Source organism: Tachypleus tridentatus, chromosome 7 (genome assembly GCF_004210375.1).
Source record: "Tachypleus tridentatus isolate NWPU-2018 chromosome 7, ASM421037v1, whole genome shotgun sequence".
NCBI lineage: Eukaryota > Metazoa > Arthropoda > Merostomata > Xiphosura > Limulidae > Tachypleus > Tachypleus tridentatus.
The window spans coordinates 32757683-32772360 of record NC_134831.1 but is presented as its reverse complement, the minus strand read 5'-3'; the positions used below and the strand labels follow the sequence as shown (position 1 = coordinate 32772360).

The following is a 14678-nucleotide window of genomic DNA, read 5'->3' as shown; positions in this document are numbered from 1 at the left end:
TTACATTTTAAGAACTACTAACAGTACCATCAGGCTATTGTATAGACCTTGGATCTTGTAGAAAGTGTATCTAGTTGTTTTCAGAATTGCTTTCTGGACTTATAACATAACATTCCTTAGCCTGTATATATCCATGTGTGACTATGTACTGTAATACTTCAATAAACATTTTACTCTATTAATTATAATGATATTTTTGTTCTTTGGATCTGTGAAGGCTTATTGTTCAACATTTGAAATATTTTGTTCTGAATGAAAGAACATTCAATAGATTATTGAATGTAAGGTGACTTTGAGAAATAAAACTTTTTTTATTTTCTCTTAATATATTTCATTTCCTCAAGTAGTCTTCAATGCTATACTTAGAGGACAATATGTATGGTTTATACATGCAACAATACAGATGGGAATATTTTATTTTAAATTACTAATGATGTTCCAGGTGCATTTAATTTTAAAATACTTATGATCTTCTTGGTGGCACAGATATGAGTGTGTCTATGGGATGTGACAATTGTTTTTATTTTGTATTTATTAACTACTATTGATTTTATACCTTCTAGTCAATATTATTGCTTCCTCCCTTTAAATTTTTTCTAAAAACTTCTACAATGTCTTTTACCTGTCACTTCAAAGCTGTTTTTAAATCAAAACCTGAACACGAGGTAACAGTTCATCTAGATCATTTTGTTTTCATGTTAACTGTTAATCTACTTCAGGGTTTCCCAATCAGTGGGTCGCGACCCCCCAAGGGGTCCCAAAGCCTTGGCAGGGGAGTCGCGTAGCCTTGTTAGAAGTAGCTTGGGATAACATTAATTTTATTTCATCAATTACACTTTCATGCTCACATTTTTTTGTTTCGGTGCAAAGCAAAACGTGTGCTACGTTAGTTCAATGTCATTAGGTGATATTATGGGTGTATGTATGCGTGCCTGTGAGTGAATGTGCCTGTGTGAATGTGTATGTGTCTGCAACTGTATGTATGTGTGTATTAGTGAGTAGCGAGTATGTGAGTGCACGCGCATGTACGTATGCTTGTGTGGCTGTTTAGCTGTGATTAAGTGTGTGTGTGCTCGCTGTCGACACGTGAGTCACATGTCTGTTGCTAATTGGTGGATAACGAATCGCACGACTGGCCACGCTCCCTTCCCTCCCAATACTTACCCCATCATTACTCTACTAGCACCCCCCACAAGTAGTCAGTCTAAGATCTACAGTTGCCAAAGTGTTCATTATTCAACATTTTTATTTTATTTTAACAAGGAGATAAGTAAGCAGTAGAGGTGAGTTGTGTCCATGGCTAAACGGCGCAGATACTCAGAATGCTACCTCAACATTGGCTTCACCACTGTGCTCGCCAACGACGGCATCAAAAAACCACAGTGTGTTTTGTGCCATGCTGCCCTGAGTGTAGAGTCAATGAAACCATCAAAACTCAAGCGTCATCTCAAGACGAAACATCCATAACACGCAAAGAAGGGTTTGGATTTCTTCAAACGGCATGAACGGTGTCTTAAAAGCCAAAGAATCGATAGAAATGGGTCGTTTCAGCAGCAGAGTGCAGCCGTAGTGGAAGCTTCATATGAGATTGCATTTGAAATTGCTAAACAAAAAAAGCCTCACACGATTGGAGAAACAATTCTTAAACCCTGCATGATGAAAGCAGTAAATCTTATTCTTGGAGAAGCCAGTGCAAAGAAAATGCAGCAAGTATCCCTGTCAAATAATACTATACAGAGGCGCATTTCTAAAATGTCTATGGATGTAAAGGAACAGGTTTTGACTGAAATCAAGGGTTCCCCTTTGTTCTCCTTTCAGCTCAACGAGTCAACAGATGTAAGTTCATGTTCTCAGTTGCTTGTCTTCGTGAGATACATTAATTCAGGTGACACCAAAGATGAATTCTTATTCTGCAGTGCACTTGAAACCACAACAAAAGCTGATGATGTCATGGAAAAAGTTTCAACTTTTTTTCAAGAAGATCTTCAATGGGAAAACGTGTGTGGGGGTTTGTACGGATGGGGCACCGGCTATGCTGGGATCGAAATCAGGATTCCAGTCGAGAGTGAAGAAGCTAGCACCTCAAGCAAAGGGCATCCACTGCATTATTCACCGATATGCTCTCGCCAGTAAGACTCTTCCTGCCTCTCTGCAGGAAGTGCTTGAATCTGTAATCAAAATTGTAAATTATGTGAAGACTCAAGCACTCAACACTTGCCTATTCAAAGAACTATGCAAAGACATGAATGCTGACCACGAAGTACTTCTCTTCTACACAGCAGTACGTTGGTTGTCGAAAGGAAATGTTATTAATCGTGTCTTTGAAATGAAAGATGAAATAAAGCTATTCCTGGAGACTCAAGAAAGGAAATATGTTGTAGCTCACTTTGAAGATGAAGCATGGAATAAAAGGGTTGCGTACCTAGCCGACATTTTTTGACCAGCTGAACAAGCTCAATTTGTAGCTTCAAAGAAGGGAAACACATGTTCTCCTTTTTCAAGATAGTCTTCGGGCCTTTGTTTCCAAACTGCAGAACTGGCGTCGGAAAACCAATCTTGGAACCATCGCTATGTTTGAAAAACTTTGTGGAGTGACGGATGAGTCTCAGATCCAACTGGATCAGTTCCTCAAGGATGAGATTACCGAACATCTTCAGTCTAGAAAAGGAAGTCGAGCGTTACTTCCCTGAGCTATCACAGGAACAGGAGGACCTGGTAAGGAACCCATTTTGTACTGAACTTGATGTATCCAGCATCCCAGATGATATCCAAGATGAATTTCTGAATCTAAGAAACGACTCTTCAGCTCGTGATCTCTTCAAGGTGAAATCCGTAACTCAGTTCTGGTGCGCTATGTATCAGTCATACTCCAAAGTCAGCATGATAGCTTAAGTGTCCTTGTTCCATTTGCTTCTACCTACTTGTGTGAGGCAGGATTTTCCACTCTTGTCAATATAAAAACAAAGAATGGGAACAGATTGGATGTTGGAGATGACATGAGACTGGCTCTAACAAATGCTCGGCCACGAATTTCAAAGCTTGCTGCTGAAATACAACATCAGCCATCTCACTAGCTGGGTTGGATAGCTGTTCAAACCTATGTTAATATTATTTTAAGAAATATATGTTCTTTTTGTGAATTCAGATTGGACCAATGTGATTTAATTTGCTAATAAATAATTACAGAATTTTTAAATATTTTTTTTTAGATGTTTCTTTCCCTCTCCTTCACAGAAAATAAAAGAAAAATTAAGCTGCTGATAGTAAGCCCTAAGTAGGAGGTCACATGGGTTTCAAACTTTTAGGTAAGGGGTCGCGAATGCCAAAAGGTTGGGAACCCCCTGATCTACTTGATAAACACTTCACTATACATTTAGTTTGTTTTATCACTGTGATATTACAGTTTTGCGTACTGACATTATGCATTTTGTATAAACGTTTTTTTTATTTTAGTTTTGTTATATTTGTCTACAGAGCTACTAATTAGTGCCTCCACCACCATAATGGGGACTGGAGTGCCAACTTCAGGAGTTAAGTTTATCTTACTTACCCCCATGTGGTGGTAGTATGTTGTTGTTTTTTTACTTTTTTCTTCTTTACTTCAGAGAGCAGTCATGTTCCCACAACTGTCTGTAGGCAGTGAAGGGTGATATAGATGTGTATGTTTGTGAGTTTTAGCATCCACATCTCATTCTCCTAATTTCTGTTTGTTATTATTAAATTATTATTATTTATGAATTTCTTCATGTGAGACTGACAAATGGAGTTCAAGACTGATAGATGGTGTATCCCCACTGCAATATGGGTCCTACTTTTAAGAGTCACCTCCAAATCTTAGGGTACATTTTATATTCCACATGTATCTCTGCTTATATATAGATTGTAACATTCTACTTAATTTATACCTTTTTCTAATCAACATTGATTTTTGTGGACCAGATATATGGTACATATATGATAAATTTAATGAAAAGAAGTACGGGTTCTTGATTTACTAGTACTAGGATTCTTTAGACATATAATAAAGTAGTGTTGTGTATTATTTTCTAACAACACCACCAGATATACAAAGTAAAAGTCCACAAGTACATATTGAGAACTGTTAATCTTGAGTAGATTGAACACACACAAATTGTATGCCAAATGTAAACTCACAAATATGGTGAACCACAGCATGAAATTCTGCAAGTGGAGACTATATTTAATTGATTTTTTTTTTCTCTTATTCTTATCCTAGTTAAAAGCAGACAATCCTCTTGCCCAAGGAGACAGTGCTGATACTTCTATGAAACAGAGGCTTGATACATTCTTGAAAAGGCTTGAAGAGGTAAACTTGTAACATGCAATTTTTACTGTTAGGGAGATGATTGCCCTTTATCTTAGGTACATATGTATGTCTGTATGTATTTTTGGTTACTTATTAAATGATAGATAGTCTGGGTCTGTTGTGAAGACATTCATACATACATACCCCTATACCTGATTATTTCTGTCATGGCAGGTTTTAATATGCCTGCTAATTTTAGCATTTGCCACATATTTCAAGTTTTCAAGTAAATCAGTTCTTTGCACTATAAATATTAAGTTTGAAGAAAATATACCTTTAACTGAGCCATTTATGTTCTTATAATTAGACCTTTTTATGTGAAATAAGGGTGACATAATTTCACAATACTTACAGTGGCAGTTGTGGTGGCTGGAGTTTTTTCATAATCTCAAACCTTTAAAACAAACTTAAATGCATGATCAGTTCATATTTCTCAGGAAAGTCTGTTGCAAAAGTCCCAGTAATCAGGCAGAACCATAACAGTGGCATAGACATGGGTGATATGTTACAAACTGTTAGTGTAAGTGGCTTCATCTCTGTGAAATGTTTTCATCCAGTTATTTTAAAGTTTTTGTTTTTCATCCTTGTAAGGTATAAAATTAAAAGTAAAATGATAGTGTTATTTAAATAAAGAGGTGCATCTATTTCTGAGACCTCTAACATAAAATGATAATAATTTATAAATGTTACTATTTAAAAATGCACCATAAAACACAAGAAAATCTAATTAAATGTGTATCTAATTGGGGAAAAAATGGATATCACTCCTACCTGTTATTGTTATTATATTGCTGAACAATTTTAAAATATTGACAAGTCCACATGCATTCCATAAAGCTTGAATCAATGAAAGTGAAAGCAATAAAACATAGACTTAATGAGAGATGAATTTCATATTAGATGTGTTTTTCTTTTGTGAAACCTTTGTATTTGTAATTTTCACCAAATTTTAAATACGTTTTCCTGTATCATTTGCTAGGCTTTAGGGGCTGAAGTTTTATATTTTAATTGAAATCATTGATATCACTTAATATTCAAATATGAACTACCAGTATTTTAAACCATATGCTTGTGCCTGTACTGTGTGTTAATAAATTTATATTTGTTCACAAAAAAAAGTATCATTTGAAGTGGCTAAGCCTATTTTGTTTTCTTCAGTTAAGTAAACTTTCAGAATTATTTGTATCATATATTTTCTTTCAGTTTCAGCATTTTTTTTTGGTACTAATTAATTGGAAAATGGACATAAAAGTTTCTTTAGACATATATTACGTTTGCCTAGCTTTGTAATTAGTTCTTGAAGCTGCAGATTAAAAGGTCAAAAGTTGAAGATGTAATACCACTGAATGAGCTCCATGCTATAGATGCATTTAAAATGTGACAATCAGTCCTATCATTGTGTTTACAGAGCTAGACAAAGCTCTTCCAGAATTGGTTTTTCTTCCTCTGTAGCCAATAATTAAAAATTAAGGATACTATTACTAAACCTGCCTATCTGGCCATGTAGCCCACATGTGCATAAAATTGTATCCAAGTTGAAAATTCTATTTTTCTCTCTGAAATTGAAAGAAGCTCATTAACTCAGAGCTTTGCCTGCAAATTCCATATTTTCCAGCCCTCTGCTACAGTGTTGTTTTTTCCTTGCTAATTTACATGATATTTGAGACAGTCAGAAGGATTCAAGGTTATTCTGAAAGTAACTTGTGTAACTTTTTTTATTTGTTTTATTTTTATAGCTGCTTGAAATAACTCAGCTAGATTAATCAGAACATTGCTTAGAACGTTTCTCACTATAATTCATAGGAAAAACATATATATTGTTTTTATGTGCTATTGTTATTTTAATCCATATATCTAGGTTTCAGTTACTTATTCTTTATTATATCTTTGTTTTGCATGAAGTGCTTCTATTAAGTTATAACTAGAATCAGGAGAATAAACTGCTTGATAGCTATAGTTTATTATTTTCACCCCTAGATGATTGACTGCCGTTTGCAAGCTACAATAATTCTCGATGATCCATGTGGGAACAGCTATCTCCAGGTATAAATAATTTTATAACTTTTTACTTCTCAAATTAACTATATTTCTTCTCTGTGAAAAGTCTCGTGTTTGTTTTCCAGATTTTGGCATTCCACTTTTAGAAATGCTGCATCATTGAATTTTTTTATTCTTCTGATAAAGATTTGTGAATAACTGTCATTTGCTAATTGTGAATTTGATTATTCTGTGCTGTCATCACATTGTCCCTCAAGCAACAAGTTTAAATGATTGGTTTAAAATCTGGTATTTCACACTTTTCTAAGCATTATTATTATAGGATTTCTATTAATGAAATATTTTTATAATGGATCACATACTATAATTTTTATTTCCTTAAGTATATTAAGTGTAAGTAGTTAAATTATTGCCATTATATTTATAATGCAAGAAGTAAAATAATTTGACTATTTAGATTGAAACTTCAATGTACATGATAATTGAATTCTTATGACCAGTAGCATTGTTAATGTTATTGCTGCAAGTAGCACAGTTAGCATGATGAATATGTTAGTACTACCACTAGTATTGGTAGCATACTCAGTGTGTTAATAATATCAGTATTGTGGGTAGTACTCTCAGTGTGTTACTACTACCAGTAGTATGGGTACTATACTCAGTGTGTTACTATTTCCAGTAGTGTGGGTACTATACTCAGTGTGTTACTATTACCAGTAATATGGGTACTATATTAAATGTGTTACTATAACCAGTAGGATGGGTAGTATTCTCAGTGTGTTATTATTACTAGTAGTATGGCAAATGTATTATGCTACCCATGCTTTTAGTACTAGTAATGTTGAATGTGTTTATGTTTGTCCTTATGGAATTTTAAAATTACTTATTTGTATTGTGTAAACTTCAACTTGATTGCAGTTGGGCATGTATTTCTGAAAGTTTGTGAAGACTGAAGGGCATATAAAAAGATAAAATGTACAGAGTCAGTTTCATGCTCATTTTTTGAAATTGTACACTTACTTGTCAAAAGTCATTTGTTTTTGTGGATGAGGCTTTCACTGAAATGCAAGGCTTGAAACTAGCAACCATCTAGCACACAGACCCTTAAGAGAACAATATTTACCAGTCAAGAAACACATGAGTGTTTATCAAAGAAAACATGAGGTGTTTTTCATGATCAAATCTGAATACAGCCAATTTTGACAGCAGCTGTTGTTGCTGTGTTAAACCACTATTTCATACTTTTCAGTGATATCATGTGGAACCCTACTTATTGATTAAACAGCAGACAGAAACATATGCAGTTGTTTACTGTATCAAACCAATCATACTTCAGATTCTAACCTCTAATATAACTTATGGTATTTGGAGTGTGTCAAATTAAATTTGTTATTACTATTTTGTTGTTTTTCTATACCCATAAAATGCTGTAACATTTTTGTTGGTTAAAATGAAAGAAAATAATTGAGTTTTTTTACATGGTTTTATAAAGCTGTGAATAATGTTGATATGTAAAACAGACAAATGTTTTTCTGTATTGGGGACCAAATGATAACATGACTAACTGATAGTGTCACTTACAAAAAAAATCCTTAACATTATTTCTGGTGGTGATCAGCATTTGTACAATTTATGTAAAAAAAACAGTTTTGACCTTTTCTCTGTTTGTTTTTTTTTAAGATAAAATATGTAGTATTCTCTTACTTATCTCATGAATTTAAATGATAAAAAAGTTTTATTTTTACTGATGATTTTAGTAATGTTTTTATTCAAAACATACCATATTTTCATGTATAAATAATATAGTAACCAGTTAGCCAGTTTATTTATATATATTCTTTGAATAACATAGACTAGTATTCAGTTTTTACTGTACTTGCTAAACCTAAATATGCTTATGTGATATCTTCTCATTGAAGAAACTTTCTTTAGCTTTCAAACAGGTATAATGTAACATGCAAACACTTTAGTGAAAAAAAGAAAATTTAAATGATTAAATAAAACAAAAAATTAAAGCTCTGTGGTTTGTTCTTAAGTCTTCAAAACTTTCTATTTGGCCCAGCATAGCCAGGTGGTCAGGACACTCAACTCTTAATCTGATGTTTTTAGGTGTGCATCCTCATCACACCAAACATGCTCTATCTTTCAGCCATGGAGGCATTATAAAGTGGTGTTCAATCCCACTAATCATTAATAAAAGAGTTGCTCGAGAGTTAGCAGTGGCTGGTGATGACTAGCTACCTTCCATCTGGTCTTACACTGTTAAATTAGGGACAGCTATTGCAGATAGCTCTTGTGTAGCTTTGCACAAAATTCAAAATAAACAAACAAATAAAACTTCCTGTGTAAATAAATGGTGAAATATCAAGGAGAAGAGTTTGGGCATACAACAAAAATACGAACAAGCTCAATGCATGTATAATGGCTGCTGCAAATATCTAATAATAATGAAAATTAAAAGTTGTTCATCAATAAAATTAAACTTGCTTTTTTTAATATTTTTGTTAAAACAGTGAGTCAGTTGTTAATAAAAAAGGGGGGTGATGATGTTAACTGTAAGAAAATTATCATTCAGGTGAAAGTAAAGATTTTCAACAAATTATATTTTGTTTACTTAACTTATTTTGCAAAGATTTGCCTTATACTAAAACAGATAAGATGCAAGTTTCAGGATTGTTTTTACGTACCTGAATATTTGCCTTTCAACATGCAATGTGACAGGCAGCTTCTGCTGGTCAAAACTCAGAAATAAATTTCAAGCCTTGAAATTTGTTGAACAACATTCCTACAGCAGGTTAGGCTTTATATCCCTACTCGTGTGATATCTTATATGAATCAAATGATATTTATTACGAATAGGGCTAATGTTTAGGTCAGTTGACAAAACTTCTGTGACACTGGAAAGGTTCTTATACTGTAGTATGCACATTAGTATTTTGTACTCTGCACACATTACATTGTACAGATAATATACATTCATAATTTCAGTTTTTCTTTTGGACTTGATTCTTTTCGAACTATTAAAAATAACATTCCAGTTTTAGAATACTTAAATAATATAAATCCTTCATAAACTGCCACCTTTATTTCAACATGTGACTTTACTACACTGTGTACCAAAACTGACATAAAAGATTTAATCAGGGTTTTCAATGGTTTGTTTGATAATTTTATAAATAATGAAATGACTATGCCTAAATTTAAAGTTAGTAAAATTCAAGGTAAAACTGTATTCCATTTCCATGTTTTTAAAAGTTATTTTGTTCTTAATGACAAGGTACATAAGCAAAGAGTAGGTATTCCAGTGGGAATGAACTTCTCTTTAAAGATAGCTAACCTGTATCTGTTCTTTTAAGAAAACTAATTTATGAAGCAGACTTTAAATCCTAATTTATACATTTACATTCCCAGTTACATAAATGATTTAGTATCGATAAATAATATGAATTTGACACCAAACTTGATATGTCCAACAGAACTTACAATAGAAAAGTAATAATAGTAATGAGGTTTATTCTAATTATTTAATTTGGACATTTTTTTTATAGAAGATACAGTGAGGTTGACTATTTTTGATAAAACAGAATTTAATTTTCCCATTATTAGTCTGCTCACACCTAACAATGTTTTTCTGTGTGTGGTGCTGAAAGATGTTATTATATCTCAACTAGAATAGTTCATAATAGTCTGTAATAACTAATTTTTATGGATGTTTTATTATTAAAAAATAAACTGAAAAGTAACTCTAAAGATGGGAATTTAAAAAAATTCATTACTTTATTTTTTACATAAACAAACTAAACTATTGACTGAAAAAAACATCTAATAAAGTAAAGAGGGAGTTAGTTACTTTAACTTACAAGTAATTAACAGCAATTTGTTCAAGTAATTTTTTCAGTTCCTGTGTTATACTTGAATAAATCTTCAAGAGGAAGTTGGGAGAAGAAACTATATGAGAACTCTTAATAAGGTTGGATATATACTTCTGCTTAGTTCTATTCAATATTTTATAGTTCTATTTAATACTTTCTGTAAGGGTGGAGGTTGGGAGTTTAATAAGTAGAAGTATCAGGGTGTCTTCATTTCTACTTTAAGAACTGGCTGAAGATGGTGAAAGGCCAGTTAAAGCTGAGACATTCAGGGTGTGGACACTCATCTTTGTATGCTTATATAAATAATTGTGTTGTTTTTTTCCCCCTAATGATGGTTGATGAGATTAACAATGGTGTTTGTATTTTGTCTGATAGATGGGATATTTTCAGTGCAGTTGGATGATATTACCACAGACATTATCTGTCATGACAATAATTTGATAACCTGAACTGATAATGGTAATATGATATATATCTGTGTGTGTGTGTGTGTGTGTGTGTGTGTGTGTATATATATAGACTCGCGCACACACACACACACACACATTTAGGAGAGACTGATGTACAGTTGATAGGATTTATTTATTTCTCTTACCTCCAGTAACCTTTAAAGAACATTTGATATTTTCCATGCAAAAACGTTGAATGATTATGTTGGTTATGTTACAGCATCATTTGCTTTTATAAGCTCTGTCAGTAAATGGTATTTTATATGATACGTGAAAAAGTGTCAGAGTGGCCCACGGTGCTAAGATCTAGGGTATGTTATTAATACAACTAGCATGGACTTTATGTCTAATATGTTACTACTACAAGTAGCATGGGTATCATGTTGAATATGTTACTACAACTAGCATGAATATCATGTTAAATATGTTACTAATACAACTAGCGTGGGCATCATGTTGAATATGTTAATACTATAACTAACTTGTTTGTTGTGTTGAATATGTTAATAATACAACTAGCATGGGTATCGTGTTGGAATGTGTTAGTATTACAACTCTGTGTATGAATTATTGTTTTTTGAACAGAACCTATATGCTCCTGATCCTGACCCTAACCTAAATATTAGTAATTATGAAAGGACAAAGGAACAAAATGATGACCTCGGAATAAGTGATATGAAGACTGAGAACTATGAAGAAGAAGCAGAGACTAAAACTACCTGTTTATAAAAACTAGTTATGTAAAAACCATAATATAACTGTCTAAGCAACAGTCTAGCACATAACTTCATTTCAATTTTTATTTTTCTGAAAGACTGAATAATGAAATAAAATTCAACTGATATGGTTGAAGTGTTTATTTGTATAGTTTCTCTTCATTCTTATGTTGAAATTGTTGGGCTTTGTTAGATAATGGTTTTTAAAATTGATAGACATTATAAATTGTTTTCTGTAAATTATTTTAAAGTGTTTTTCATGTTTCCACTGTATATATAACTTGAAGGCTACAACATGGTATTAAAATCATGCAGTTTCAGTATATGTGTTATTTTCCTTCTTTGAAACTACAAGTGATTGGTCCAATTTTTACTTTTTAATTTTCTTTCCTCTTAGAAACTTACTGTTCAGTGTTTTGGTCATAATTTGGATATAAGTTATGATATTGTTTAATATTACTTGACTATTAAATTGAGAATAGTTATGGTTGTGGTTCATGAGCTTTATAAACTGCAGATAGTCCAAAAGACTATCATAGAAAGAACAAACAAACAAAACTTGTTACTGAACTTTAAATTTAGGATGAAAGAATAGTAGTCTTTTATTTTCATAAAACCACCCAGTCTTTAGTAGCCTCTATGAACAAGCTGTTCTATGGACTATGGAAAAGATTTCATAATTTTATGTGTGTGAAATACTTTAAAATATTTACCAGAGAAGAAAATGTATATAGTTATTTGACATGAAATTACAGTATATAAGTTATTTCAAAAAATTGTATGTGTATTTTACAAGTTTTATGGGTTATTAATACTTCGGAACAAACACCTAGGATAGTATTAAACTTACACAGAACTATAGTATGATATTGGCAGGAAACTAAATATCTACAGAACAAGGGTTTTAATAACTATGACATCAGTGAGTTTTATTAGTAAAAAAATTATTTGGTGTGTTTAGAGCATGATTTCTGTGTAGAGTTACTAAAATTGTAAACAAAGTATTTTGCTTTAATTTTGTTGTATGTATCAGTAGTTAAATTTATTGATTCTTTATTAACATTTGGCTTTCTGTGCTGATCCCTTGGAGGAGTGAAAAAGTTTAATGTTTCCACATTAAACTGCCTGTTCTGTTTTGAATTAATTTTACTTCTGTTTGAGAGTGAGGTTATTTTGGTTTAGGTTTTGATTTACAAGATTCCAGGGGCATATATTCACTATTTACAGTTCTCCATTAGATTACTGTAGTTTTTTGTTTTTTTAATGGAAAACCTGCATAATATGCTTTTTTTTAATTCATGTTTTATATTCAAGATTTAATATATATTATTTTAAATAACTTTTTAGAAATGTCAGAGATTTGTTTTCAGTTAGAACATTCAACTAGCTCCTTAAACTTAACAGGTTTGGGAGCCAAAGATCAAGAATAGTACAACAACACGTGTTCATTAATCAGTTATTTTACCCTTGAATAATAAATGTTGTGATTAGGTATATGTTGAAGTTTGTTTGTTTTTCCAAAAGATCCAGGCCCAGCATGGCCAGGTTGTTTAGGCACTTGACTCGTAATCCGAGAGTTGTAGGTTTGAATCTCCGTCACACCAAACATGCTTGTCCTCTTAGCCATGGAGGCATGATAATGTGATGGGTAAAAGAGTAGCCCAATAGTTGGCAATGAGTGGTGATGACTAGCTGTCTTCCCTCTACTCTTATGCTGCTAAATTAGGGATGGCTAGCGCAGATAGCCCGCTTGTAGCTTTGTGCAAAATTTAAAAACAAACCAAACCAAAAAGTACATATTTATAAAATATTTTATTCGCTATGATGAAACTGTTTAGTTTGTTTTGTACCGTAATGAGTTGTCATTGTAGGTAAATGTCAGATTTTGTGAAACAGTCCACCATGTGATATGTAAAGAGCTTTTAATACTTTTTGGATTTTTTTTTTTTATTATTATATCTATGAAACAGAAACAAAGAACAAATTAATTGAAGAGTGCAAAGGCCTGGTGGTTAGGACACTTGACTCGCAATCTCTGGGTCATATGTTTTATTCCCATCACACCAAACATACTTGCTTTTTTAGCTGTGTGGCCATGATAATGTTCTGGTCGATTCCTCTATTCAGTAGTAAAAGAGAGCCAGAGAGTTGATGGTAGGTGAAGTAGACTAGCTGTCTTCCCTCTTCTCTATTGCTGCTGAATTAGGGACAGCCAGAGCAGATAGCTCTTGTATTGTCTTGCAGAAAATTGAAAACAAACCAAAATAGCAAAAATGTATCTCTCACTCAGATATAAACACTACTTTTGTGTATAAATTAAAAACAGTTCAAGATTTATGTGCACTGATTGATTTAAATTTGATACCATTTATAGAAAATAACTAAGAAAACTGTTTTTCTTACCATGAGACAAGAAGCTATTTTAAGAACCTTCATAAAATTTCTACCTTATTGATTCATCCAATTTCAAATGATAAAATAAGTGACTATGCTTTATGTTTGATCAGTAACGTGAAGTCAACCAGTCTACAACTAAATGTTTTGTAAGTCATGGTTTAAGTTACATTATTTCTATTAGTTGATTGAGAAATAGACCAGGCATACCTTTTTGATCAATGAGAAGAGTCAGAGAAATAATTTTTTACTTTCGACTGTGAAAACTTTATTTTAAAAGTATAGTGCTTCCAAATGAACTGGTTTCCCTTACAGGTTTGATATAATCTCCAAACAACTAGAGGTCCAAAACGAAAAGTAATACAGAGTGAAATGGAATTTCTTTGTTTGAATAAGTTAGAAGTAAAGCATGGTAAATCATTTTTATTCATTACAAAAACGAACGAAAACGCTGCGTGTGAGTGTAGACAGAGGACGCAACCTATAAGGGAGTTTTCAGAAGTCTACAGGTTTGTGTAAATCTCTTGATGACGAGAAACCCACTTGAGGTAAATATGTATTATAAAGAAGGCGAGTATGGGTATTAAAACTTTAATACCCATACCAGCCGTTGTTAAAATACGTTTTGTGTAAATCTGTTGAAATTTTGTGCCAGACTGAGAAAATTCAGTATTATATACAGAACTACACTGTACTATTTGTTTAAGGATGCATGGGCTAATCACGACACTGTTGGTTATTGCAATGGGAAAAATAAGGGAGACTATGTACATATTATAACACCCGACTTTTCGATGGAAGAAGTCGCTGTCAGTCTTTACATATGTTTTAACTTAACGTCAGTCCTTGAAGTGGGAAAGTGTGTACGTTACCGCAGGGGAATCTCTTCAACCAATAAGTAAGCAGAACGAAATGAATTCAG

At 32.6% G+C, this 14678-nt stretch overlaps 1 protein-coding gene across 7 annotated transcripts in view; it reads left to right on the top strand.

Annotated features, from left to right (window-relative positions):
• Zpr1 (zinc finger protein Zpr1) overlaps nt 1-11683 on the top strand; it is a 67765-nt gene extending 56082 nt beyond the window's left edge. For all 7 annotated transcript variants that reach the window (XM_076510957.1, XM_076510964.1, XM_076510962.1 and 4 more), the window contains 3 exons: nt 4238-4327; nt 6305-6370; nt 11232-11683. In XM_076510957.1, coding sequence (XP_076367072.1) covers nt 4238-4327; nt 6305-6370; nt 11232-11375 — 300 coding nt within the window. In that variant the 3' untranslated portion in view covers nt 11376-11683. The remainder of the gene's footprint in view (nt 1-4237; nt 4328-6304; nt 6371-11231) is intronic.
• The last annotated feature ends 2995 nt before the right edge of the window (nt 11684-14678 follow it).